Source organism: Cyanistes caeruleus, chromosome Z (assembly GCF_971803275.1).
Source record: "Cyanistes caeruleus chromosome Z, bCyaCae1.hap1.1, whole genome shotgun sequence".
Taxonomy (NCBI): domain Eukaryota; kingdom Metazoa; phylum Chordata; class Aves; order Passeriformes; family Paridae; genus Cyanistes; species Cyanistes caeruleus.
In genome coordinates, this window is record NC_141732.1 from 23,525,324 (window position 1) to 23,552,137 (window position 26,814).

The window sequence follows — 26,814 nt, forward strand, 5'->3', positions numbered from 1 at the left end:
AGAGCAGGGAGGTGATTTGAGACAGGCAGTACAGGTTCACCAGCGTGAGTCCTGTCTGACCAACCCAGTGGCGAGTAAGTGAAGGCCTGTGAATATCATCTGTCTGAGCTTGTCTAAGGCCTTTGACACAGCCCCCCATAACATTTGTCTAAATCACTAAGATATGGATGTGATGGATGAACTGTTCAGTGGAGGAGGTGTCTCACATGGAGATCACTAATGCATGATGTCCTTAAGGGGCCTGTATTGTGAAATGTGTAATAGCTTAATCAGTGACATAGATAAGGTATTGAGTATACCCTCTGCAAACTTGCTGAGGGTACACCAAGCTGAGTGGTGTGGTGACACACCTGAGGGACAGGTTGTCATTCAGAGGGACCTGGACAAGCTTGAGGAGTGAGCCCATGGGAATCTCATGAGCTTCAACAATGCCAAGTGCAAGGTGTTGCACCTAGGTTGAGGCAAGCCTCAGCATCAATGCAGGATGAAGGCATCCCTGTGGAGAAGGGCTTGGAGATACTGGGGTATGAAAAGTTGGAGAGATGCTGCCAATGTGTGCCAGCAGCCCAGTAGGTCAATTGTACCCTGGGGAGCATCAAAAGAAATATGTCCAGCAGATTGTGCAAGGTGATTCTGCCCTCCAGAGGTCTCCTCTCCACTTAGAGTATGACATCCAGCTTTGCAGTCTTCAGCACAGGAAAGACAGAGACCAGCTCTGGAGCAAGGCTAGAGGAGGGTCACAAGAATGATCAAAATGACAAAACTCTTCTAAAAGGAAAGGTGGAGAGAGTTGGGTTTGCTCAGTCTGGAGAAGAGAAGGCTTCGGTGGCACCTTTTTGTAGTCTTTCAGCACTTAACTTTTTGTCAGGGCCTATTGCAATAAGATGAGAGGTAATGGCTTTAAGCTAAGGGTTGATTTAGATGAGCTATAAGGATGAAGTTTTTTACAAAGAGGATGGTTAAACACTGGAACAGGTGGAACAGGTTTTTCATAGACAGGTAGTAGATGCCCCATCCTGTAAACTTTCAAGGTCAAGTGTGATGGGGCTCTGAGCTACTTGATCTAGTTGAAGATCTAGTTGAAGATGTATCTGATCATTGCAGGGGAGTTGGGCTTGCTGACCTTTAAGGGTCCTTTCCAACCCAAACTATTCTATGACTCTGTGATCTCCTTAGTGTTCAGCCAGGCACTAGCCAGCTCACCAATTTTATAGTCCACTCATATCTTACATTCTGGAAGAAACACTCCTTGAAAAAGAGATTGTAGTATTCTGCACCATTATTAATTTACCTTTTTACTGTTGGTCTTAATTATGAAAAATTATTTTGTTGAAAATGCATGCTGTTCATCTTAAGGTCTCCCCATTAAAAGTGTTTATATTCCTGCATGTACGTAGTTTTTTGGCCATGCCAAGTTGAGGAAACATTCATTTGACTCATTGCTTGGAGGTCAAACCTGTATTCTCCTGTGAAGATTTTAAAGCAATGTGATTCCTTCCTTTGATGCAGAAAAAGTAGAAACAATCTGTGACTTCTCCCAATAGCTCTGTATTGCTTTTCTTTTATTCATTTAATGAATGAACAAAGGGATAAAAAAAGTTACCTTGTAAAAGTTTCTTTAAAATTACAAATCTTCTTTTTGCACATTTTCACATTATTTCAATGTCATAACCTCATGTCATATTGTGACTGAGCTTGTATCCAAGAGAAAGCTGGTCTTTGGCAGAAGATATGACAAGATAGGTGTTGTTCCTTAGATGTTCCTTTTCTTCACAAGATTCAGGCCACAAACAAATGTTATGATGGCAGTAAGACTGATAAGCCAGAGATAGTTCAGGAAAACAGGATTCTGCAAGAGGGCATGCAGTTACCTTGCAGGGTGTTTAGAGTAGTGCTGGGTGATAGAGCAACAGTGCGTTAATTCAAGCAGCAGTGCAAGTCAGTATGGGCATAGGGTTTTGAAGTGGAGGGGACTCTCAGTTAAGGTAGTTAATGATTTTACACTCCTCTGATTTAAAAACATTTTTATTTTTCTGTGCAAGATTCTCATCACTTTTTGTTTGAGTCTTTCTAATGTTTAATATTGATTTTAGCCCTATTGAGCTTCAAGGAACAAGCTTTTCTTGATGGCCTGCTTTTGCCATAGCTGAATTCAGCCATGCATCATCTCATTTATAATTTTGTCATTGTTCAGTCTCAGACTTATTTGCTTTTCTGTGTATCTGTCTCATGCAGGAAAGAGGGAGACAGTCAGGAGGTTAGACTTGTGACTTGTCTTGCAAATAATTTTCATGATAAGAAAATCAGTAGTAATTTTCAGATATTTGCTTCTCAGACAATTGAAACATATAATGTTCATTATCTTCTCCTTTACACATTGAGATAGCTGTCATGGTTTACTGGCAGGTGCAGAACTGATGGAAGCTTTGTAGAAATCGCTTTTCCTCTACTTTTGTGTGGATGCTTGTAAAATACAGCACCATGCTCAATTTGCAGATGTATATTTACTGTGTTTAAAGGTGAACTGAGAAACACCAGGCTATGTCTCATTTGCTGATTGATGTGTATTATGTGTCTGTAACTGGAGTGTGTCATGTAAGGTTATCTGACAGTGTGTTTTTTCAATTCCTTTCTCTAGAGTCCATAAGTGTATTGAGTGATGCTCTAAGTCAGATAGAGTCTCAAGGGAATGTTTCCATGAATTCAACAAGCGCTGGATCGGTGGTTTCTCCTTCTGTTGACATGGTAAGTACATCTGTCTACCAGATGCACTCAAACCTGGGTGAAAACATTGAGCAGAGAGACTTGTGTTGCTACCCAGCTTCTACTCTGGCTTGCTGTCTGCAAAAAAGAAAGGTGGGGTATAAAATGTGAAGTAAGAAGCAGAACAAAAAACATCTCCTGATTCCACTCTGTATTTTTCCTATTGATGATAGGAAAGGTTATGACTGAATAGACTGGATAATGGAGAATCTAAGTACTTGTAAGTTCTGTTAAGCTTCTTGAATTAGAGTGCTATTCAGAAAAGCAGGAGCTTGTGTATTTCTGGGCAGCGCCATTTTGCTCTGGTTCCTTCTCTACAAATAATTTTTCCTCGTTTCAGTCTTATTATGGTGCTAATTATTTCAATTGTGGTTTGTTGTAGGAAAAATCTTATGCACTGCTGAGAGTGCAGCTGTATCAAGTTACACCATTTATTCTTGAGGTAGATTTTTTAAGCAAGGTATAATGCCTTGCATTTGAGTAGCTTGTATTGCAGTGTATACGTTAATAGTTTATGTTGTATTTGTTACTCATGATTTGTGTACCTATGACTGTAAAGAAAATGCTCACACATTAGGTTTGATAGAATAATTACAGAAAGAATGCAAGTTCAACTGTTCTTGATTTTTATTTTATGCTAACTTCTTACTTCCAGGCAAGTGTTGTTGGCCGTGAATTGGGTACCAACGTGTATAAATACACTCACTTGGAGCCTATTCTATATGCACTTGGTGTGGGGATGTCAACTAAGGATCCAGACCACCTAAAATTTCTCTTTGAAGGAAGTGAAGGATTCTGCTGTTTACCAAGCTTTGGAGTAATTCCCGCTCAGACATCCATGTTTGATGGTGTTCCTTCTCTTCCAGGACTGAATTTTGATATCACAAGGGTATGAAAGAGTAAATTATCTAGTTTTACTTGTGTATTATATAACTGAAAAGTGACTTCAGTTATGTCTTTGTAATATTGTTAAGTTCCTTTTGTTCTAGAAAAGAAAAGTTCAGTGGTTTGTATTCTTACATCCTAAGAAACTATTCATTCACTTCACTTGTATAATGTGCCTTCCTATGATGAGATGTATGATGAATTCAATATTAAATTTTACTTTGTGTTCACTTCACATTTTTTAAACCATAAACCATAAAACTTTATTTGAAAATATTTTGGGGATGAAGTTAGAAAAACAAAAGAATAAAATTTGAATTTTCTTAAAATTTGTTTTAACACTTTCTGAGTGTTTTAACACTCTGAACACTTTCTAAAATAGTTGTGTATTGACTTGAGGGACAAAGCAATCTATTGATTGTTGTTACGGCACTGTCTTTCTTTACATAGATGCTGCATGGTGAACAATATCTGGAGCTGTATAAACCACTACCAACTTCAGGTCAGTCCTGTGTTGCTGATTTGTTTTTCACTATGACTACAGTTCCTTCAGCCATATTGCAAATGGAAATAGGGAAGCTTTGTTTCAAACTGTAATACTGCATATCTTTTTAACAAGAAGTGGGGGAGAAGAGGGGTACCCTGTTGTGTTCTTGAAGGAATTCTGAAACTGTGTTTTTTGACATAAGGTGTTGCTTTCCTACAGTATACTTCATAAAGTATGTGTAATCTTTGATACAATAAGCAAATACACTACATACCTATGTATTATTCATCTAATTTGATACTAATTACCAGAATGTTAAAATATTTCAGTAAGGTTGTATCTTAAAACTTTTGGGATATTTACCTAGAGATTCTTCAACATTGATTATGTCTGTATGCCTGCAAGAGGATAAGATTTAAATCATGTATGTAGATAGACATCCTAAGGAGGAGGCTAAAACACAATTACTTTTCTTCCTATCAAAATTCTCAAGGTATTAGTTACTGCAGTAGCAAATTCTTTTCAGAGATGGCTGAATTTTCCAAGATTACACCATCTGAGACTTGTTACTTTAATTCGGGATATGCATGTGTCTGGATTTCTTCATTAGTAGCTTTTAAAAATTACTTTAGAATTTAAATTAAATTTAAAAATTTAATTAAATTAAATTTAAAAATTCTAAATTAAAAAAAATAATTAAATTAAATTTAAAAATTCTAAATTTAAAAATTTAGAGTGTAGCAAAAAACAAAATTGCAATCTGAAAATAAATGGTAGAATTTCTTGTTGAAACAAAAAGGAGATATCTGAAAATTGTATTTACTATGAAGAACTCGGATGATTAGTAATGGATTGCCAGGATTTCATAAAAGTTTTTGTTTTGCATTCTGTAGGCTGATTTATAAACGCATCGTATCTCTAAATGTCTGTGACAAACTTCAGGGACTCCTGTGCCCAGGCTGTGAGATGATCTTCTCTTCCGTAGGACTGTGGTTGTCTCAGCCCTCCTGAGGGCAATCCTAAAATGCTTGGAGCTATCTTTGATAGATAGCAATGTGTTTGAGTCTAAATAGTGATTTGTTTAGCTCTGAGTACGTGAACTGTAATAAAATTCTATTTTTAAAAAGCCCCAAAAGTTAGAAAAATACCCCAAGCAAAACAACACTCAGATCTTCAAACCAAGATTTGCAAATTTTCCCAGACACTGTTGTTATAGTCATGATGATTGTAATTAATGTGACTATTACAATTCTTAGGATGTAGATAATAAAAATTAAAATAATAATAATAACAACGATGATAGTAGTAGGTAAGGAAGTTAGTAAGTAAGTGTGAAGAGCAATCTGTGGGCTTCTTCCTGAAGTAAAACCTTACAATGTGTCCTTGTTCTTTTCTTGCAGGAGAATTAACTTCAGTTGCAACTGTTGCTGATATTCTGGACAAAGGATCAGGAGCAGTCGTGCTAATAGATGGTAAAATAGTTTATGGCTTTTGATGGGGGTACAGTTATATTTATTAGGCTTCACTTTTTTACTAGCTGTACCAATAACTGCCAGCCCTTCCACGAAGACTTAGCTTATTAAGTCTCAGTGAGATGTGGCTGTGTAATTGTTCTTCGTCAGTTAACCTACTGAAATAGAAAGTCTTTCTTCCTGTGTAGGTAGAACACCATGCAAACTGATCAAAGTGTAATTGTTCTTGGGTAGTTAGCATGCTGAAATAAGAACACTTTCTTCCTGTGTAGCTAGAATAATGCAGTATGCAAACTGATCAAAGTTCTTAACAACAATAATACTTTTTCCTGCCTGAAGGCAGCCAGTTTACATTCCTCCACTCCACAATAAGAGGCATGTTTACATATGTTTTGTGGTTGGTTTTGCACAGGTTAATCATATCGTTATGTTGTGTAGACCCATCTGTAAAGCACTGATCTTTAAGAGCATGTCCTGCATTCCTTTTTTTATGTCTACATTATTTTATTCTAAACAAAGCCCATTTCCTTCCTCTTCTATCAAAGTCAGAGAATGAGAATTTCTCAAGAAGTTGATAACTTGTAGTTTTCAGAATCTTACTCTCATTATGTGTGATTATGTCAAGGTCCTTTGGGAAATCAGACAGAAAGAGTAGGTTTATAGGCTGTGAATCACTGTCAGCCTTTTATTCTTTCAGTGGTCAGTGAGTAAAAAGTTTTTTACTGACCATTCTTCATAGCTGTGTTTTGCTTTCATACTGGGCTTAATATGAAGCCAGACTATTCTGGCAACATGCAAAAGTTCTTTTTGTGAGCAGAGTCTCAGTGGTTTTTAAATTTCTACTGTAACTGGAAATGAACATTATTAATAAAACAGTGCTGTGAATTCCAGTCAGAGGTGTAAAGGAGTGAAATAGATATGAACTAAAATAGGAAGCTCAATCTCAGTTCAGTGTAAGAAATCTAACTTCTTCAAAAGAAGAAACAGGTGACCTTAAACTCTGGAACTCTTCTCATAAAAGGTGCTTCACTTTTTATAGGAGTTAATAATCTACTTTACACACTGTGTATTCTCAATAGCTTCTAATACCTCATATTTCATAGTACAATTCTGTAATTAAATAAATTGTTAATACAGTCGGAGATGCTGAAATAAAACTAATTTCAGTTCTATGTTGTCAAATATTTTTAACACCTTGAATGTTGTCACCATTTTGATAGTTCATTTTTAAAATTTTTATGCCTTCATATAGGTAAAGTTCATGATATTATTTGAAACAGATCATTAGTCTTCCCTACTAGGGAAATGCATCAGTGCATTGTGAAAGTGTGACCACTGTCCCCTCAGTTGTTAAAATGAACTTTGTCAAGTTTCCAGCCAAACTTCGCTCTTGTAGCAACATATACTAGTTGTAGGAAAAAGAAGATTGAAGATAATATATGACCTTCTTTTTTGTCTTTCAGTGAATACCTATAGTGGAAAGGACCTAGTGTGTTATAATCAGTTCTCCTTGTTTTTTGTTGGAGCTGGAAGATTTGGTGGAAAACGAACATCAGAAAAGGCCAAGGTAAATCCACTCATTTCCATATTTAAAAAAAAAACAAATACATAAAGACTTCTGTCAGCACTGCAAGAAAAATATTTGGTATACAAACTAGGAAGTATAAACTAGCATTTAAACAGTGCAGCTGTGCAAACTCAGATGGAATTTAAATACTTTTGTTCACTGCAGAGCCTGAGTGAAAAGGTACTGTTCAGGTCTTGGGAAACCAGTTGTTTTACTTTGAGAGTTAGGGAGAAAAGTGAATTGATAAACATTACACTGATGAGATATTCCTACACTGAAATATTTGAAATGGTAGAATATCCTAATGGAAAGCAGTATTAGGGTTCAGCTTGCAGTTTCTAGAAAAGATCTCTAGGTGTAGCTCTTTCTAAATCTATGTGTTTGTGTGAAAGAGGCTTGAAAAGCATAAAGAAGAAAAGAGAAGCAGTGTTATAGTTTGGAGCTGAACTTCTCTGTTTTCAGAGAGTTAGCAAGTAGCAAACATTGTCACATGGACACAGCGTGTATGTTGAAATGCTTGGGTACCTGCCATTGTCCCCTTCAGTGTTGTGTTTGAGGGCAGTGTCAGCTGTGACTGCATGATGTTATTGTGAGCTAGAGCCGTGAGGCACTACAGTAATAAACAGCTGAATAGATAATATCTTAAGCTCAGTGTTTTTGAACATTTATATTGAAATACGTAGGTTTCATGTATGTGAAATACTGCAGGTAATGTTCTTTGGGGTTTTTGCATGTGAAGTTACAAGTTTTTTTAATTAAATCTGTATCATTATATAGAAGTTTCACTGTGTATAAACTTTACAAATCAGGTGCTGAAATGCCTCCTTGCTTCAAAGATCCTCTGTGTAGTATTAAAAAAATTCACAGGAAATTGTTGCAGTGTTTTGAGGTCTTTGAAGGAAGCCTTAATTCTTCTGCAATCAGATTTTATAAGCAGCACATGTAAAAAGCCCTGTGTTTCAAGGCTAACCTATAGTGATGACATCAGTGAGTCCAGTGTAGTGCTTTGGCACTTCTTAAACATTGCACTTTAAGTAACTGCAACTTCTACACTTTGTTTAGTGAATTGTGAGAATGTTGCATACATTATTTTACATTTTAAAATATGAAGAATACCTGTTTCAGGCAGCTCCTTCCCATGATAAAAAAAATAATCTCCCAAATATAGTCTTATTAAGACAACACAATAATACAGCAATTTCAGCAGGGGCATCAGTATTCAAGGTGCTGGTTTTCAGTGATGAATTTGCCTTGCAAACCTTCCCAATTAAAAAGAGTTTCATACCCCTCTGCGGAAAGAGGAATGCCGAGCTGAACAGACATATGCTACAGTGTGTCTTTTTGTCACAAAACACTTTTATTGTATTTGAAAATTGTATTTCAAGTCAAGTGGAATAGATTTCCAAGTTGAGGTCTGTGGTGAGCAACACATGGTCTAAGTCTTGTCTTTTCTTAAGTTGAGGGTTTCTTGACCTGTGGGTAGAAGAGTTTCATTGATTATTCATATGTTGGCTAGTTTTAATGGCTCAGTAGGTCAAGTTGAATTTATTTAAACCATCTGGAAATAGATTAGTAAATCATGCTTGTTTTGAAAGCCTGTTTAGGTAATGTTCTTGTTGTCAAGCTGATTGTTTAAGTCCCCTGTGGTTCTTGAACAGACAAGAGGAGTGCTGTTATCAAGTCTTCTACTCAAGAAGTGGTCTTGCTCTGTGTCAATAAACAGGGCAAAAATAAAATAAAAAGAAAGAGTCTTTGCTTTTATTAGACATGAAACTACACAGACACAGTACTTCTTTTCTTTAAGACCTTTTCTTGTAAAGACCTTACAAAAATTAAGACAAGTAAACTTACTACAGGTGAGAAAATGTTTGCTTCATTTAATTTTAGAGCTTATGCCAGTTTCTTTCTCGGCTTTTTTGTTTGTTTTGAAAACACAAGAAGTTGAGGAGAAAAAGAGATTTCAGCTACTGTAATAGCTTGAATTCATTATGGTGTCCTTTTTGTTTGTCATGATCTAGGATGTTCTCTGTCACTTTGTTGATAAGATTTATGTCTTTGAAACTGAACTATGAAGCTGTAGATTGCACAAGGAACAGCTTTTTTGTAGTAATGTGGGGCTTCATATGCAGCAGTGTATCTTATTTGTACAATTGCAATAAAAAGTGTAAAAAAAAGTGTAAAACAAAAAGGTGCTGGAAGCTTGTAAAGGTGAAAAGTAATGTAATATAGTCCTCAGGTGAGGTAAATAATTTTGTTCCTAATTGTGCCTTAAAAAGTATTATTTTACAAGCTTCGTTTTTGTTTCTGTGTTCCAAAGCATTTTAATATTCTGTGAGAAAATTGTTTTCTCTGAGTGAATAATTCTTGCTTGGCTTTTTTTGGATAATTTGGAAGAAATGTTATCAAACTCATCAAGTGAATTGTGTAATTGTAGGCAGGATCTCATGCCTCAGAGTCACTGTCTTTGTAAGGCTAACTTTGATAAGAGACCTTTTCTGGACTAAATAGCTCTTTCTATTTGTCCATAAATGTAGAAAGGATAGGAGCAAGCTTACCAAATTGGTAAGTATTGTTTGTTTTTATACTATAACTTGCATATTTTGGCATTAGGTATCAATAAAATATTTTTGCTTTGAAAGATTAATAATACTATTACTTTTGCTTTAGTTAACAGCAGCTCCACCCAAGAGACCTCCTGATGCTGTAATTTCTGATGTTACAACAACTGATCAGGTAAAGCTTTGTATTCTGTAGGTGTGGAAATCTTGGTTTTGTTTGGAGAAAGGAGTGTTGAATGATGTTAACTAATAGTTCAGATTTTCTGATATACCTCAGGTATTTATATTTGATTACTTATGTTTATGTGTGTGTATATATGTTGCAATAAGGCAGGCAGGATTCAGTTTCTTCATGCAGAAAAAGCCCATTCTTTATTCACATAACTCATTTTCATGCAGTTTTCACAGACCTCGTGTGCAACTCTAACTGGCTAGTAGTTTTCTTGCCACTTAATTAATTGATTAAAAGGTGTTTTGTGTGTATGTGCTAAGACTCTCTCTTACTCAGGTGTTTATATTTTTCCTTTGTGGATTCTCATGGGACAGATCTTTTGTTACTACAGGTGCAAACAGAATGACATCACCATTACAGGTTGCCAGAATAGTTTGTTGTGTTAACTGACTTGAATGCTTGTGAATGAATTCTTTTGATTCTTTCTTCTGGGAACTTACAGGCCAGCTGGTAATTCAACAGAGCAAGGCCTGATTCTATAAGGCCTTTTAGAATATTTTTACCTGTATGTGACATATATATGTGTGTGTGTATGTATGCATAAAGCTAAATATTTTTCTAGCTTAAGACAGTGTGTTCAATGTACCGTGTGAAACATTTTTTTCTTAAGACTGATGAAATTTTATAATTGTTTATTACAAATTTTGCATAGAAGAAGGAGGTGAATGTTTGTATTCTGTTGTACTTTTGAGAAAAACATTCAGGCTTCCTGAAATTTACACCACATGGTGCAACCAATCACATTGTGACAAAAAAAAAAGTGCTTGAAGCTCACAGTTTTGAAAAGTTAAATTTGTGTGGTAGGAGGAGTGAAGGGAAATCTGAAATAGTGGCAGACAGCTATCCAGTTATGTTTCTATTAGTCCACATTCCCACTGGTTCATGGGCATCTGCTTTCCCCAGGCAGAAACCTCTGTGAAGAAGTAAAACCTCCTTTCCAGGTAAACATGCAGGTGTCAGGCCAAAAAGACAGGAAAGTCAGGAGCTACCAATGATGGGACACTGAGTGGTATTTCCAAAAGCAACTTAGTCATGGCTGGTGGCTGTAGCTTTTGAAGATGGGGTTAGAATGTTGGGCATTAGTTGAACTGTGGAAATTGCAATGTCTGCTTTGACTCTCTCTGATTATATATGGAGTAATTACGTATCATCCAGCTGATTCTTGTGCTTGAAGTCCAAGTTAGCCCTACCCACTTCAACTGGGAAAGAGCGCCAAGATCGGCATTCTTGTTTATGTCACTGATATTCTGGCTGCCTCCTAAAATTCACAGCATTGGTCTAGGAGGTACAGGTGTCTAATTCTTCTCAATAGGCTTCATTGAAAATTGGCAAGGTGAGCAAGGATCAGAGAATGGTGAGGGGGTACCTTTCTCCTGGCAGGTGGCTAAATGTAGTGGAAGGTTTCTAGCTTCCTGCTTTCTAGCAGCTGACCCTTTATTAGATGAGATACAGCACCTCTAAAGGTCCACTGTTTAAAAAGTATTTATTTTGAATCTTGGCAAGATTCTCCACTTTATGATTATATTGGAATTGATTCCAGGCTCATGAATTTTTACATGGTATTTATGGTTGCCTTTTTCATATGGTAATTCTAGTTCCTGAGCCTTAAACCCTTATCTCCAGAATTGTTATTGTGTGTAAAATGCTCAAAGTTCATTAGATTTTATAGTTTTAGTAATATTACTGTAGTAATGTAGTAATGACACTATAATGCAGAAGTTGGGAAACTTTCTATTGCAAAATTGTTTCTTGGAAATAAAAAATATCAGAGAGTAGCCACTTGACTTGCTTTTTTTTAAGATCTACTGTGACAGGTAGATATATAAAGAGAATTATCCTCTAGTTAGAAGTTAGAGGAGCCACAGCCATTGGACTTTGTTAATCACAAGAAGGCTTCTGCACTAAATTTTTCAGTAGCATCTGTGTTTCAGTGATGATGGTAGAGGGGGGAATGTGTAGCACTCAGGAACTTTATGTTCACTGTAGACTTTCATGGGAAGGACAGCTTGGGAAAATATTTTACATTTAACAAGATTTTACATTTATGTGTCTGTCGAATGACACATAACTGCCCAAAATCTCCTTCAAAAAATGGAAGCTGGCACACAAGTTGCTTCAAATATTCTGAATGTCTTAGTGTTTAGATGAAAAGTGTGTTGGCAGAAATGACTGTTGCCATTCAACTATTGAATTGGTACAGAGTATAAGACAGACTGGAAGAGTCAGTTTGCAGATGGCCTTTGATTTAACTTAAACTGTACTAATGTCTATTGATAGTTGTGACACTCAGTTTTTGTGTTACCATAATTACATGGCTAAATGGCTCTTCATAATTAGCATTTTTCCCCTTTTCATATCATGATCATGTAGGAAACCATCCGATAAATAGACTTCCATGCATATTTTAGAAATATTTACACTTCTGTCTTTCACTAAAGGTAATGACTGGTTACCTTGAAAGTTTATTCAGTTCTAACTCTGCTGCGCTGTTTTTTTTTCCAAGAGGAAGAATATTGCAGACCAGATGAAGTGCTGCTTAGTGAGGAGGACACTAGGAATGGAGGGCTAAATAACTGTTTCTGCCCATCAGCAGAAGAGAGGTTTCAGCAGCCTACAGTTCCTTGAAAAATCTTTGTGCTATGTGGCTGTTGAGAACAAATCCTTTTGGTTAGTGGTATCAAAGACTAATAGCAGGAGGTATAATATATGTTTATCCCTCTCAGATCTGTTCCCATTTCTGAGAAGTTCTTTAAATTCCAGCTACTGCTTATGAATGAGTTGCAGTACCATGATGTAAGCTGCTTAAATGTAAAAGTGGCCAAGAAAAAATTAGAATTATCTGATCTTCTAAAAGCCTTTTAAGCTTTAATTTGCATCTTGCTGAAGAAGGACATAAAGTATTTCTTCTGTATTCATGAATTCTTCTGCAAAGAACTAGATGACAGTTTTTCCATCTTGCCCTGTAGAGTTATGTGTGTGTGGGGTAGTATTTTTCTAGATTGTTCTCTCTCTGTAACCTGAACTTCACTTTACTAGACACACTGCTATAAATCTTTTGAATAAATAGACTTTCTGACAGAAGATCAAGACGTCTAGGGGGTGTTTGACTATTAGCCATTAGCAAGGAATGAATCATTCAATTTCAACCCTATAGGGAATGTTTAATGTAGTTACAGAGCTTTTGTCCTGACAGTTTTCAAACTGGGGGCTTAAATTAATCAATCAAACTGATTTTGCTGAATGGTTACTAATGCAATGAAAAATAACAGGCAGAGAATGACCTGTATCTCTGGAGAATTTTGTCTGCATATAGCTTTCTCTCTCTTCCTAAATGTGTTGATTTCTTGGGAACTCATTTTCTGGTAGCACATAAGGTAAGTTGCAGTGCTTATTAAAGTGGTTAATACCTTAACTACTACAAGTTGTATTTGAGGAAGGAAACAAAGTCTTGAATTTGCTGTGGACTTTCTATGGTTTGTTTTTTTGTTTGTTTGCTCATGGAAAAACTAACAGTGTTCTGATACTCTACAAGGTTCCTTCCAAAAAAACTTTCCTCTGTCTTCAAATATCAGAAATGATATTCAGAATACACAGTGTAGTGACAAAGAATAAACAGCATAACAGTAGTGCACAGAATGAAATTTTTCACCAAGTCAGTTCAGTTTTACTGTTCTGTTTTCTTTCACCTTTTTCTGAAAGCTGCCTGTTTTGTTTGCAATGTGGCAAAACTAAAGCTGTAATATATGGAGTTTGCAAGACTTCCAAGTTCCAAGTTTTGTTAATGTCAGCTCATCTCAATAGAACATCTAGTAATTGTACAAAATATTAGCCAGTAGAAAAAATCTGTTTACTTGCAACAATGTCAGATATTTCTCTAAAGCATTCTTCCACATTGAATTCTGACTGTGTGCTTAATGTTACTTATATTGATATGGAGAAATAGACATGAAAAAAAACCTAAAAAGGAACATTTAGACAGGTTTTGAAAAACATGGTGTCTCGACCTGTAGTGCTTTTGAACCAGCTGTGTACATGTGACTGTGAACCCTTCAAGACTCTGCAATGCAGTGTCATGTGAACTATTCCATGTAGGTTTCTGATTTTTCCATGCAGCTTCTGCTCTGAGGCTTCCAGGTTCAGACAGTTTGGCCATTCTTGCTTTCAAGAATTTTTAAATTCTTCTTTAGAGCTGATGAAGCTGAGCCTGATACTGGTTGGTTGAAGGAGCTTATTAATATCCTGTCATTTTTAAATTGCTTTAATTTGGAAAACTATGATAGTGTTTTAAGTGTTTTTTGTCTAAAAATATAAAAATTCCAAGTAGAGATTGTGGATTTTGTAGTCTTAATCTGCTTTGTGTGCAATGTTTAATGATACAGTTTTCAGAGATGCAGTCATGAATGGTGTGTTTGTTTTCCTCTTCTTCAGGAACTCCTTCCACTTGCAAGGAAAAAGCTGTAGGCATGAAATGAGACAGTGTAGGAAGTCAGTTTTCATATGTTACTTGTTGCAAGAAGTTACATTCTGGGAAGTAATGAGAGGAAAATTATCTTGTGATAACTAGAAATAATTACCATTATCTCTAAATAACCATTAGAGACTGGTTGGAGCTGCAGTTGTTTGACAATGGATTTTCTGTACTTTGGTATGTAGGCTACTCGTCCAGATATCCCAAAGCACTCAGACATGGGTGCTCCTTAATCAGTGACTGGTAGGAGAGGATTAGGCACAGAATTTAGAAGATGCAGTCTGGGAGTAGGACTAGCTGGAGGATGTTTGAGCATCACAGGCTGAAACTGAAATTCACAGAAGCTGTGTTCTGAGCTTGTAACTTGTACATCAAAAATGTGAGGTGCTTTAAAAGCTAGGCCTTCAAATTTTCCATTGGAGAGCTGGAATTTGTTTCTACTGCTGACAGTTACAACCTTTTCTCCTTGTAGCTGCTAATCTATAAAGCAAGGATGTTTATAAATATTTGAGGCATTGTAGTTGTACAGAGAATGTTTAAACGAGTGGCATACAGCATCAGATGGTGATTTTTCTGGATGTGATACTGTTAGCAGCATAAAAGAGATGTATATACACACTGTATAAGTGAAAATGATTCTTTATTCATTCAGAGATTTGAGAAAGATTCAATAAATCATATGTAGACTAATCTAAAAAACTATGTAAAGCCTTCTGTTCCAGGTATAAATCAAGCATTGATTGGCAGGATGTGAAGAAATTGATGGTTTTTAGTGGTTAGGGTTTTTTTTTTCCAAACATACACTTTTTATTTTCTTTGAAAGAGGAGAAAATAAATGGCCCCTGTCCTGTTTGAAATAGTGCTACCAGCATCCTGTGATTAAGACTGCAGGAGTCACCTTCCCTTCCTGAGTCATTCTCAGTCCTGCAGTCTTGCTCATGCTGCAGCTACCTGAGTTGAGTTTTTCACTGTGTCAAATTTGATTAAAATTACAGTTCCTAATGTAACCGGAAACAATTGTGAAGACAATTTTGCAGAAATCTAGTTTGTTGTAAGAGGGTGGACTTTACAGTAAAACTTACTAAGAAGAATTCTTGGAATGAAAGAGGAGCATGGAAAGGATTTAATGAATGCTTAATGAATTAGTAAGCTAAACTCTACTGTGAAATGTTTTCTGCCTGTTGCCAGTAGATCTCTTATTATGAGGCTTTATGTCTGCGGATGGTGTGGTAAGACCCTTCCAAGCTTCTGTGTAGTTGGAATGTGAATCATTACCTTTAGAAAGCCATCTTTTGTTCTACTGTCTTCATATGTGTTTTATGTATGTAAATATGTAAATATTTGTGGTTTTAGAGAATTTAGGGAATGATGAGGGAAGAAACAGGAAGACCAACAGATCAATAGCTGGCTCTGAGCCTGGTGTCAGTGGGAGAATTTTGGCTTTTCTGATCAAAGCACAAGTATTTTTTAGAACAGTAATTTTGAAAAGTATTTGGTACAGGTATTGTCTCCCAAGTAGTGCTTATTATCACTCTAAATAAATGGTTAGTTCTTATTACAGTTTCAGTAAGCAACAGTTTCGTAGCTTGATTTGAGTTTTGGGCTTAACAGAGAAATTGGTCCTTTTTTTAAGATCCATAAACTGAATTTTCCAGTACTGCAACTAAATGTTCTTTACCTAGAATTAAAATTTATTGCAACAGCTCTTTTGTGAAAACAGCCTCCTGACAGCTTTTGTAAAAGTTCTGATTAGTTGAAGAATGACAGTTAGACCCTAGAATTTTAATTTAGCTATGAAGCTACTTAATTACGTAATAATTTAATATTTGTCTTTTTTTTCTAATTCTTGAGTAGCAATTTGCTGTTAGATTTCAGACTCTTTTGAAAGAAAACTTGAATAATGAAGGTGGTTAACCTACTTCATAGAATTCTGTTGAAGAATTCTCTTTAGATTGTCAGATTTAAATTTACTTGTTTGGAAAAAAAAGTATGGGTCTGATAACCTTTTTGTCATTTGTTAACAAGTTTCAGTTTGCAGAAATGGTACTCCCAGAATTGTTGCATAGTAAGTGTTTGTAATAGTAATTTGAAAGTCTGTTATTAATGTCTTTAATTTATTTGTGTTTATTCTTGTTGGGAAGATCAGAATATAATTTTTTAATCATGGCAATTTTGACAAGTAGTTGTAGGGCTTGGATTATGGTAGGATTTTGTATATTAAGGTGATAGAAGAAGAAAAGGTACTAATCTGGCAGTCAATTTGTTTAGGCAATAGTATTCCTTACTGACTTTGTTTCCTCCCTTTATCTCAGTAAACTCTATATAGTCTTAACAAAGGCTATAAATTTGTTAATCCATTTGAAGTTCCCCCAAAAGAAGTAATTTGCCATTTTTAATAAAAAGAGACATTGTTAAGGGAAAGGCTTCTTGCATATTTGTCATGCTACTGAAAAATGACTAATGTTTTGTGAAGTCTCTGTCAGAATATGTAAGTTGATGCTAAATTTGAAAAACATTTGATATGGACAAAAAGAAAATGCATGAATAGAGCAGGGTGGGGAAGTTTTATGTACTGTGAATTACTTAAATACTGTGCTAAATTTGAGCCCTTGAAGCATCAATGCTGCCATTTTAACTGGAAATTTTTACTGTTCTTAATGTGAATGCAAGCCCATTGGTGCATGCAGATGAGATTGTGAATGTTTTCTCCACAAGATAGCTTGACTACTTTTTCTCTTAAAATAAGCTGTAAAGCATTCATACATACATGAATATGTGTCTATGTCCAATCATACATGCATTCATATATGCACACATTTACTTGGTAAGGTAAGCTTTGTGTAGAGGTATTTTTCTCCCCAGTTAGAAAGGAAAATACATGGATAGTTGGCTTCCTTTTTCGTTAGCTTTACCCTGACCTTTATTACAGTCTGCAGGAAAACTGAAAAATTGGCACAGACAAGTTTGATATTGCCTTGTCTTTTGTGGTCTGGCAGAACTCCTAAATTGTTAGGAAATGAGACTTGACAGTTTGTGTTATTAATTGGAGAACAATTTAACCATATTATGACTGACTTGAACCTAATACTGTACATCAACTGATTCTTGTAATCCTCCAAGGATGCATCTGTGGTTGGTTGCTTGCATTTTTCTCCTCTCCTCCCTCCCCCCAGAGTGCTGTCACTTGCAAAATGTTGAAATGCCCTTATTGGAGGAATATAAAAAGTAGAGGCAACAAGGCATTAATGCAGTTCTGTTCTCATGGTGACTAATTTATATAATGAAGATTTACCGAAGTTGATGGTAAATGAAATTTGTTGGCAGACCTGATTTGGCTGCACCAAATCTGAAAAAACCCTACTGTAACTGTTTTATTCAGTTCTGCCTGTGTTTTTTCTAGCTGTGACCAGTGTCACTGTAGTTATTGCAAAAACAAAAAGACAAATATAATTTCCCAGATTCATATGTCAGGCTTTTAGTTAAATACATTGACCATGTTTAATTCTCTGAACCCAGTTGTTTTCTAATTGCTACATTTATTTTGTTAGCAAAGCACAAGATTTTTTTAGTACAGTAATTTCGAAAAGTATTTGGTACAAGTATTGTCTCCCAAGTAGTGCTTATTATCACTCTAAATAAATGGTTAGTTCTTATTACAGTTTTAGTAAGCAACAGTTTCATAGCTTGATTTGAGTTTTGGGCTTAACACAGAAATTGGTCCTTTTTTAAGATCCATAAACTGAATTTTCCAGTACTGCAACTAAATGTTCTTTACCTAGAATTAAAATTTATTGCAACAGCTCTTTTGTGAAAACAGCCTCCTGACAGCTTTTGTAAAAGTTCTGATTAGTTGAAGAATGACAGTTAGACCCTAGAATTTTAATTTAGCTATGAAGTTACTTAATTACGTAATAATTTAATATTTGTCTTTTTTTTCTAATTCTTGAGTAGCAATTTGCTGTTAGATTTCAGACTCTTTTGAAAGAAAACTTGAATAATGAAGGTGGTTAACCTACTTCATAGAATTCTGTTGAAGAATTCTCTTTAGATTGTCAGATTTAAATTTACTTGTTTGGAAAAAAAAGTATGGGTCTCTCCCTCACTATATTTAGTGAGAATTCTCTTTCATGGTGTTATGACTCTTACATACTCAGCAAATTATTCACCCTCTCTTTGGTCCTTTTCAGAATCTCAGACACAGACCCAGCTGAACATCAATCCTACACTAGTATTAAATTTCCAGTCTCCACTATTTTCCTAAGAAATTATATCTTTAATTAGAAGATAATTTAAAAAAAAAGAAAAAAGTTATAATAAATACACCTTTTTGGCAAAAGTAAAACTACTGTTAGAAATTTCCAGATCCATTGTTGTCTTGTTTTTTTCTCAAAAGGAAAAGTGTTTCAAAACCAGTAATCAAATATGTAAACAGCCACATTAGCTTACTCTTTGCCTTTCTAAGATTTTCATGCTTATGCTGTGGTGCAGTTTAGGGTTTTCTTCTTGCTGTTTTAAGTGTCTGGTTCCAGTTGTCACAGAAAGCTGTGAAAAGATCTTTACATTCTGCCTTAACTGAGGCTTACAACACGTGCTGTATCTGTGAAAGTTGCTATGAGAAATAAGAGAGAGGTAGAGTTTAGTGTTAAAGCTGTAGATAGGTGGAGAAATGACCTGAATATTAACAGATTAAAAAAGAAAGCAGATGGATTATGGTTTAAAATGATAACAGGAGTTCAGAACCTCTCTAGTTACACTGTCTGCTTCAGACTTGATAGAAAAACAGTGTTAGACATATATAGAGAATTCTTCCTTTCAGGAATCTTTTTGTTTTCACCCTTCCCATTGAGAAACCTGCTATCTTCTTTCCTCCAAACAGAGTCAGTACAGTTTGCCCTCATTCAAATAAATACATACCACTTTTTATTGTTCTAGTTCAAAATGCTGGGAAAAATTTTTTACTGACAATGGGTTCCAAAGGCCAATAACGTTCTTCACTAAAATATAATTTGTTTTCAGTTTAAAAGCTTTTTTCAGTTAAATCCATGTTCAATTTGTATATGTCTTCATAATTAAACTGCTAAATTCTTGTAATCTTCATTAGTTAATGTGATGTACTGATTTTCACTGTACTTCTGGGAAATTTTTACTAGAGAGTACCCCACTATCACTTAATCATTGGATTTCACTGTAATCTGTTGACCAGAGAAAAAGGTTTTATTTCAGAAATATGCACAGGTTGGCTTTTGATATCTCATGTAATATGGACTGCTGGCTGCATGTACAATACAAGATACAATGCAAATACAAAATTTGATAATGAAAACACTAGAGGTACACAGGGACAGAACCTGAAGTATAGTAGCCATATTCTTCATAGCTTCTCAGGTTTTTCATATTCACAGTATATAAAACACTATATCTGCATTTCTCTACTTTTTTAATAACAGAAGAGAACATTAAATGTGAAGCAAAAGTCTTCTAGAAAGCTTGGAGTGTTACTTTGGGGTTTTGTTTCTTTTTGATACTAGGATCAGCTACTCGTGAATCTGCTATGAGAGAGGTTAATCATAATTTTAAATGAAAAAAATAAGGATATTTCTGATCCCTGTAAGATGAATCTGTTGTTGGTAAAATATGATACTGTGTTGTATACTGTATGTTTTTAAAAAAGTCATATATATACTTTTGTTTTATCCTGTGGATAAATTTGTGAAAGAAAACACTAATAATTAGTTTCCATTTTACCTGCTTTGTTGTAGACTATATTATGTAAGGACTAGTGAAATGGATTGTGATGTGTTGCTTAATCTGTCATGAATTTCTGGGTGTCTCCTGCTTGTTCTGACTTCTCTGTTTCTGCAGGCTGCCTTATATCGGCTGAGTGGGGACTGGAATCCTTTACATGTGGATCCAAGTTTTGCCGCTCTTGGAGGTGAGCTGATGCGGGTACCAATGTGTTGATATTTAGATGAAGGATAGTATAAATGTATGTTTAATCTGTTTTTCATTATGTATGTTTTTAACAACCTGGGAAAAGTAGTGCTTGTTTTATAGCTGTTCTTAGAGTTAACAATTAAATAGCTTCAAAGTTCTGCATGACACTTCAGTTTGAAACATTGCTCCTTGTAGCTAGAAATGGGGAATAGTGCTTGGACTTCACTTACAATGGAAACATACTTTTTAACCTGTCTTCCTATAGATCATGTTTATTGCCACTATCCTCTTTTTACAATGTCTGTTTCATAAACAGAAATAATTGACTATCAAAGCTTCTGAAGGAATCCCATGAATTCTCTGATATATAGTTCTTTCCATCTAAATAATTTTGAGGTTATGTGGGTCTCAGCAGAACTTTTTGTTCTTCAGTGTAATCTTCTTAATCCAAGCAAATCCAGGAGGGCAGGAGAGAGGGAGCTTGTTAGTACTTCTCTCCTATAAAATTGCTTAACTACACCTTGCTAGCGCATCAGCTTGTTAATTTACATGCTTCTACATGCCAAAGCACCATATCAGAGGCTGCACTAACTAATTCTTGAAGAGATATAATTAATGAAAAAGGGTGCTTTCTTGAAATCGTGTTGTAACTTATATTTTCAGACTTACTTTCAGGCCTTGAAAGTAGCATACTTTGATTACTCCAGGAAGACAGCAATTTTATTTACTTAAGAAATTTTCCTTAATATGTATGGTATTACCATAAACATTACGTTAAACTACTAATCTGTAATAATTAGTCTGCAGTTTTCTGATGAATTTCTTTTTAGTATGCAAGTATCACTGTATGGTGTGCTTACCAAAATAGAGCAGAGCTATGCTTCCTTGTTCAGATCACACTTAACATACCTTTGCAAATTATCTCCTTTCATAAATGCATACTAATTGGTTTGTTAACTCAGTTTTGTATAATTTTATGTAAATTTGTGTTAATCTATAATGATTGTAAAATTACTAGAAGTCCAAGAAGAAATTTCCCCAGTTGGTTAAAGCATTCTGTTTGTTGATAATGTTGGTTTGTTAATGATGGCCATGGAGATGAAAAATACATGTTTATAATTGAAAACCTAGTGTTTGGAATAATAACGATGGTAATACTTTAGAAACCTTACAAACGAAGAGAAGTAGAAATCTTCTACCTGCTCATGCAAAGGGCACTGGCACTTAGGGAAAATGAAATTAATGCTGTAGATCAGATGTCTCTTTGTCTCAACATGAAACTGCTGCTATGTATTTTGGAACTATGACAGTACCCTATATAGTACTAAATGCAAGTACTATCAAAGAAATTACTGTAGAGATATTCCACAACTTTTTTTTTTTCTAGAGGTGCAATTTTTTTTTTTTTTTCTCTTTGGAACTATTCACACACTTTCTTGTCATGTAACAATCTCAGTGGATGTTCCCTTTTACTGGCTCTCACCAGTGTTTAGGGGAAGCAAGCATTCAGCATAATGCATTCAGGTCATTCCAGGATTATTGTTAACACTTCCTGTGGGTGATGTTTCAGAAGACAAATACTACATGAAAACACCTATTTATATTCTTGTGCCTTTATTCCTGTATCTTGTATACTAGAAGGGGAAAGAAACATTTACTTTGTTTTTGTTTCAGTCTAAATACAAAGTAGCTTGATTAGCTGACAGAATTTGCTTTTGTTTCAGTCTAGATACAAAGTAACTTGATTAGCTTCTGGAATTTTTCTTATGCATTAATATGTGTTAGTTTTATAGAGAAAGGACTGGGAAAATAGGATTGGTTATATTTGGCTGTTTCTGAGTTCTGAATAGAGTGGGTGGTTTCTGGTTCTTGAATGGTGAATTGAACTGAGTTTTTAAAGAGCTAGATGTCACTATAACATTCTGAATGAGAGATACTGAAAACTGATAATGTTACAATAGTGCAGTAATCTGACTGCGTGGTACCTTTGTGCTTTCAGAACAGTGCCCATTGTAAACAAACTAGAGTGCTATTAAAAGTGTACATACTCAAATATTTTACAGGAAAGAAATGACAGAATGATCAGGCTGGAATACTTACAGTGAGAAAACAGACTCATATTCCTTTAAGCCTGTCCTTCTGTCATGTCTTCTAACCTGATGTGTCAAAATTTCTTTCTCACACGTAATTCTGCTAGCCTTGTCTTTCCTTTGGTCTCATCATTCCCATCTTTCCCAGCATTGAATCTTCCATGGCTTAACTTCAGCTTGCAACTAATTACCACACAGCCACTTGCTCATTCCTTGCCTCTCCCCTCCCTGTTTTTCACTTCACTTCCCTTTCCTCCCCCATTCCCACTCACGGTGGGATGGAGAGTAGAGCTGGAGAGGAAAAAAGGTTAAACTTGTGCTTTGATATAAGAACACTTTAATAACTGAAACAAACTAAAATATTATACTAATAATATTAATGCTGCTGCTACTACTACAAATAATAATGAAAAGGACAGAGGAAAAAGTGAGTAGTAAAACCCAAGAGAAACAAGTGCACAACACATTTGATTATCACCTGATGCCAAATCCATCCCTGAGCCATAATTGGTGGCTTCTGGCCAGCTTTCCCCAGTTTATATCTTGGATATGAGATCCTTCAATACAGAATGTCCTTTTGGCCAGTGCAGGTCAGCAGTTCTGGTTATGCTCCCCCACAGCTTCTTGTGCAGCTGCTTGGTGGCAGATCATAGGTCACTAAGGAATGCTTGGCATATGTTAGATACTACTTAGCAACAGCCGAAACATCAGTGAATTATTGGCATTACTGTCATACTAAATTCAGAGCACAGCACTGTACAAGCTACTAGAGAAGAAAATTCACTGTTCCCCAACCAAAGCTAGGATGCAGCCCTTGTGGCTTTTTTGTCTCTGTCTTGGTGGTGCTTTTCCCCCCACCCTTTCCCCCACTGCTTCCCCCCCCTTCCCCCCCCACCCCTTTTCCCCCTTTTAATCTTTCTTTTTTCCCTTTATCTCCGTTCCCCTTTTTCCCTTTCTTTTTCTCTTTTTCCCTTTTTCTTGCCCTTTTTCCATTTCCCTTTCCTCCCCTTCCCCTTTCCTTCCCTTTCCTCTACCTCTTCAATTTTTCTGCTGGCTAGACTTTCTCCTGTATCCTCTTTTTTTGTTTGTTTCATTTTGCTTTTGGTTTTCCTCCCAGCTGCTGTCCCTTGGGAGAACATTTTGTGTGGTGCAGATGCTATGAGATGTTGTTCAGAGCTCAAGAAAAACGGACTCTGGCAGATGAGTGGCATATGAGTTCTGGGCAAAGCAAATAGTTTCAATGCCAAAGCTGGACAGATATGTCTGGATGCCATGAGCTGTTGCAGGTATCATCAGTTACTGTTTACCTGCCTTGTCAGGTCAGAACAACCTGTTTAAGGAATCAGAATATACAAACAGCATCTTTATAACTTATCTGTTGCACTAGCAAATCTGAGGCCAAGTTGTCAAAGGTTTATTTTGTCAGACATTGATGGAACTGGAAAAAGATGCAACACTAATATAAAGCTTATTATCTGCCAAGGCTGAGCTCCTACTTCAAAGCATAGGAGTGTGAGGAAACTTTACAAAAATGTCAATATAAGAAAAACACTGCAAATTTTATTTAATTTATTTATATAAATTTTATTTCTAAATACAGGTAAACTAAGCTTAAATCAGACATTGTATTAGAAGACTTTGGCCAACCATGAATAGGAATTCAAATCAGAAGATATCACAAAACCTTAGTATTACAACTTTTTAATGATTGCAATACCTCTTACCCTTAATGTACATACTTCCATTTAACTGCATGTCTGGTGTGCCTGCGTATGTGTACTAAAACAGATAATCTCCTTATTTTTCATTTTGTCACCTCTACAGACAGGGTCTAATTCTGCTTGAGTTGCACAGAGCACAGGGAGTGCTAAGAGTGCAACTTGTCACCAAGCACTTTCCTTTGCCCAAAAGTACAGGAAATAATAAATAGTAACATATACTTTTTTATTGCGATAAATTAGGTTAAAAAGAAAAAGGGCTAGGAGCATGAATGGAGGAAAATACTACAAATAAAGTATAGATATTTAAAGAAGCTGCATTCAAGATCCTAATATTAAAAATGTACCTCTTTAAATAGGATTTGAGAAGCCTATACTTCATGGACTCTGCACCTTTGGGTTTGCTGCTAGGAACGTTTTGAAGCAGTTTGCAAATAATGATGTGAACAGATTCAAGGCAATCAAGGTCTGTGTGTTCAATCTTTGCAGTAAATTTTCTTGATTTTTCTGGTTTTAGTGCCAAATGAAATCTTCAGTGTGGGGGAAGTCTTTCACGATGTCATAACTGCCAGAATTGCTTTCACTTACAGCTGCATGCATTTTAATGCCTCTGTCTTGTATGTTTACTTAAATATTTAGGCTTTCTACATTGATAGTTGACTTAATTTTCCTCTTATCTTTTTATCATTTCCGTAGAGCCAATGGGTTTAAGCTTTGCATTTACATATGAAAATATTTTCTCAACCCCACCTTTACTTTTTTTTTCCCTCTTTTTTGCTTTTAGGTTCGCTTTGCAAACCCAGTCTATCCAGGGCAAACTTTGCAAACAGAAATGTGGAAGGAAGGAGATAGGATCCATTTTCAGACCAAGGCAAGAATAATCTCTTCATTGTGCACTTCACAGAAACATGTATTGTTTAAAAGACTGGGGATATGAGGGGGAGCAACAAAAGATGACTTACTAAGCAGCACACCATTGTCAAAGGCTTTGTAAAGAAGTGAAGTAAATAGAATGAAATTGTCTTACTTATTTATGGTGTCCTGACAGAACTTCTAGAATTCATATGCTTACTTTTGATGGTTTCCATATACCATGTTAATTAATAGAGTTCATAATATGCTTCCTAGCCCTTCCAGATTTGTAAATGAGGTGAGTTGTTATGTTGTGTTTAAAGGCAAAATTTGTAATTATGCTTGGTTTATTAATTGCTAGCATGTAGAGTTATGGTGAATTTTGCTAGGGTTTTTTTCTTCCACAACTTTGGAGTAACTGATTTTGGATAGAAATTGCAAGGTTTAACAGGATTATAGTAAACCATCTTAGATAGTTATGAGTTTGGCATAATTTGGTTTCTTATTGTATGGTGGATTTGTATGAATTAAACCCATCTTTGTGCTGAAATAAACTCTGGTTAAATTGAACTACAAGTGGACATGCAACTTTGAGAGGGTGGTTTGAATCCATTTTCACCATTGTCTGAAGTGCAGTGGTGGCAGGTGGCAAGCTGTTAGGCATGATTTGAGTGATAGTTAATGTAGTGCAATAAACTAGGCTGTGATACTTGATATTCCTCCAGCCTGGCTATTTATCATACACTTCTCTATATGCATTGTCAGTGAATCAATTTCCCATCTTCTGTTAGCTGCCATAAGTCAGTATGTTTTGTCACATCCCTCAAACAGAAAATGCCAAATTGAAGCCCATTTTCTTATCTGAACTTACTATCTCAAAAAATTAAACTGGGGGAACTAGGTATTTTCTGTCATTCTTTTTTGTAGTATTTCTTGTTTGCAATGCTTAAAATGCTATTTCTAGTGCAAGTTGCATAATAAGGCATGTGGAGATAGTGAAATTGTCTGAAGGGACTCAACAACTGAATATCTACCTCAAGGAAAAACATTTTATAATGTCTTTCTAAGAACTATTTATGAAGAAATATTGACAGCAACTTATAACACTTGAGGTAAATAAGTTTTTTCAACTGTTTTGTGAACAGAACACCAGTAATATATTTTGGTACAATTTCTCCAGAGGAAAATAATTATTTTGCTTGAAGAGCTGTTTGAAAAACATGCTATAACAACTTGCCTCAAGACTACAGCATATTTACGAGGTTTTTTTTTTTTCACTCTGTAACTTCTATATTTTCTCTTTTCATCTCTGATTTTAAAATATCAGGAATACTCCTTAGATGCCCTTCCTCTGTGACTTCCTGCAAATAAATAACCTCTTCAATGTATTTTTCCCCCACTACAGATCAAAGAGACTGGAGAAGTTGCCATTTCAGGGGGCTATGTGGATATAGTACCAGCCTTGGAAAAGCCTTCTGCTGAAAAGCATCTGATGGTAGGTGGAAACAATGGAAGACTTAATTTGCAGAAAAGCATAGTTAGGCTTTATTTTGATGAAAAACATAGGAAAAATACTTAGTTACCTAAATGTTATGTTTATCTTACCTACATCTTACTTGTTGTGTTCAGAGGAATTACGGGTTCAGAGATGTTAACATGCATGCTGTGAATTTATATGTCTGAGAGGAAAGCTCCAGTTGTTTTGAAATATACTAGAGGGCTGATGTTTGACATGCTTGATGCTGACTGAACTCTCAGGATAAGCATTTTGCTGCATGTTACAAAAGA

General features: G+C 35.6%; 1 protein-coding gene across 4 annotated transcripts in view; it reads left to right on the forward strand.

Annotated features, from left to right (window-relative positions):
* The window catches only part of HSD17B4 (hydroxysteroid 17-beta dehydrogenase 4), a 59,407-nt gene that overhangs the window by 20,925 nt on the left and 11,668 nt on the right, over positions 1-26,814 (forward strand). For all 4 annotated transcript variants that reach the window (XM_086868516.1, XM_086868518.1, XM_023944266.2 and 1 more), the window contains 10 exons: positions 2,639-2,745; positions 3,419-3,652; positions 4,099-4,150; positions 5,536-5,607; positions 7,071-7,174; positions 9,842-9,907; positions 20,295-20,364; positions 24,534-24,640; positions 24,959-25,045; positions 26,432-26,521. In XM_086868516.1, coding sequence (XP_086724642.1) covers positions 2,639-2,745; positions 3,419-3,652; positions 4,099-4,150; positions 5,536-5,607; positions 7,071-7,174; positions 9,842-9,907; positions 20,295-20,364; positions 24,534-24,640; positions 24,959-25,045; positions 26,432-26,521 — 989 coding nt within the window. The remainder of the gene's footprint in view (positions 1-2,638; positions 2,746-3,418; positions 3,653-4,098; positions 4,151-5,535; positions 5,608-7,070; positions 7,175-9,841; positions 9,908-20,294; positions 20,365-24,533; positions 24,641-24,958; positions 25,046-26,431; positions 26,522-26,814) is intronic.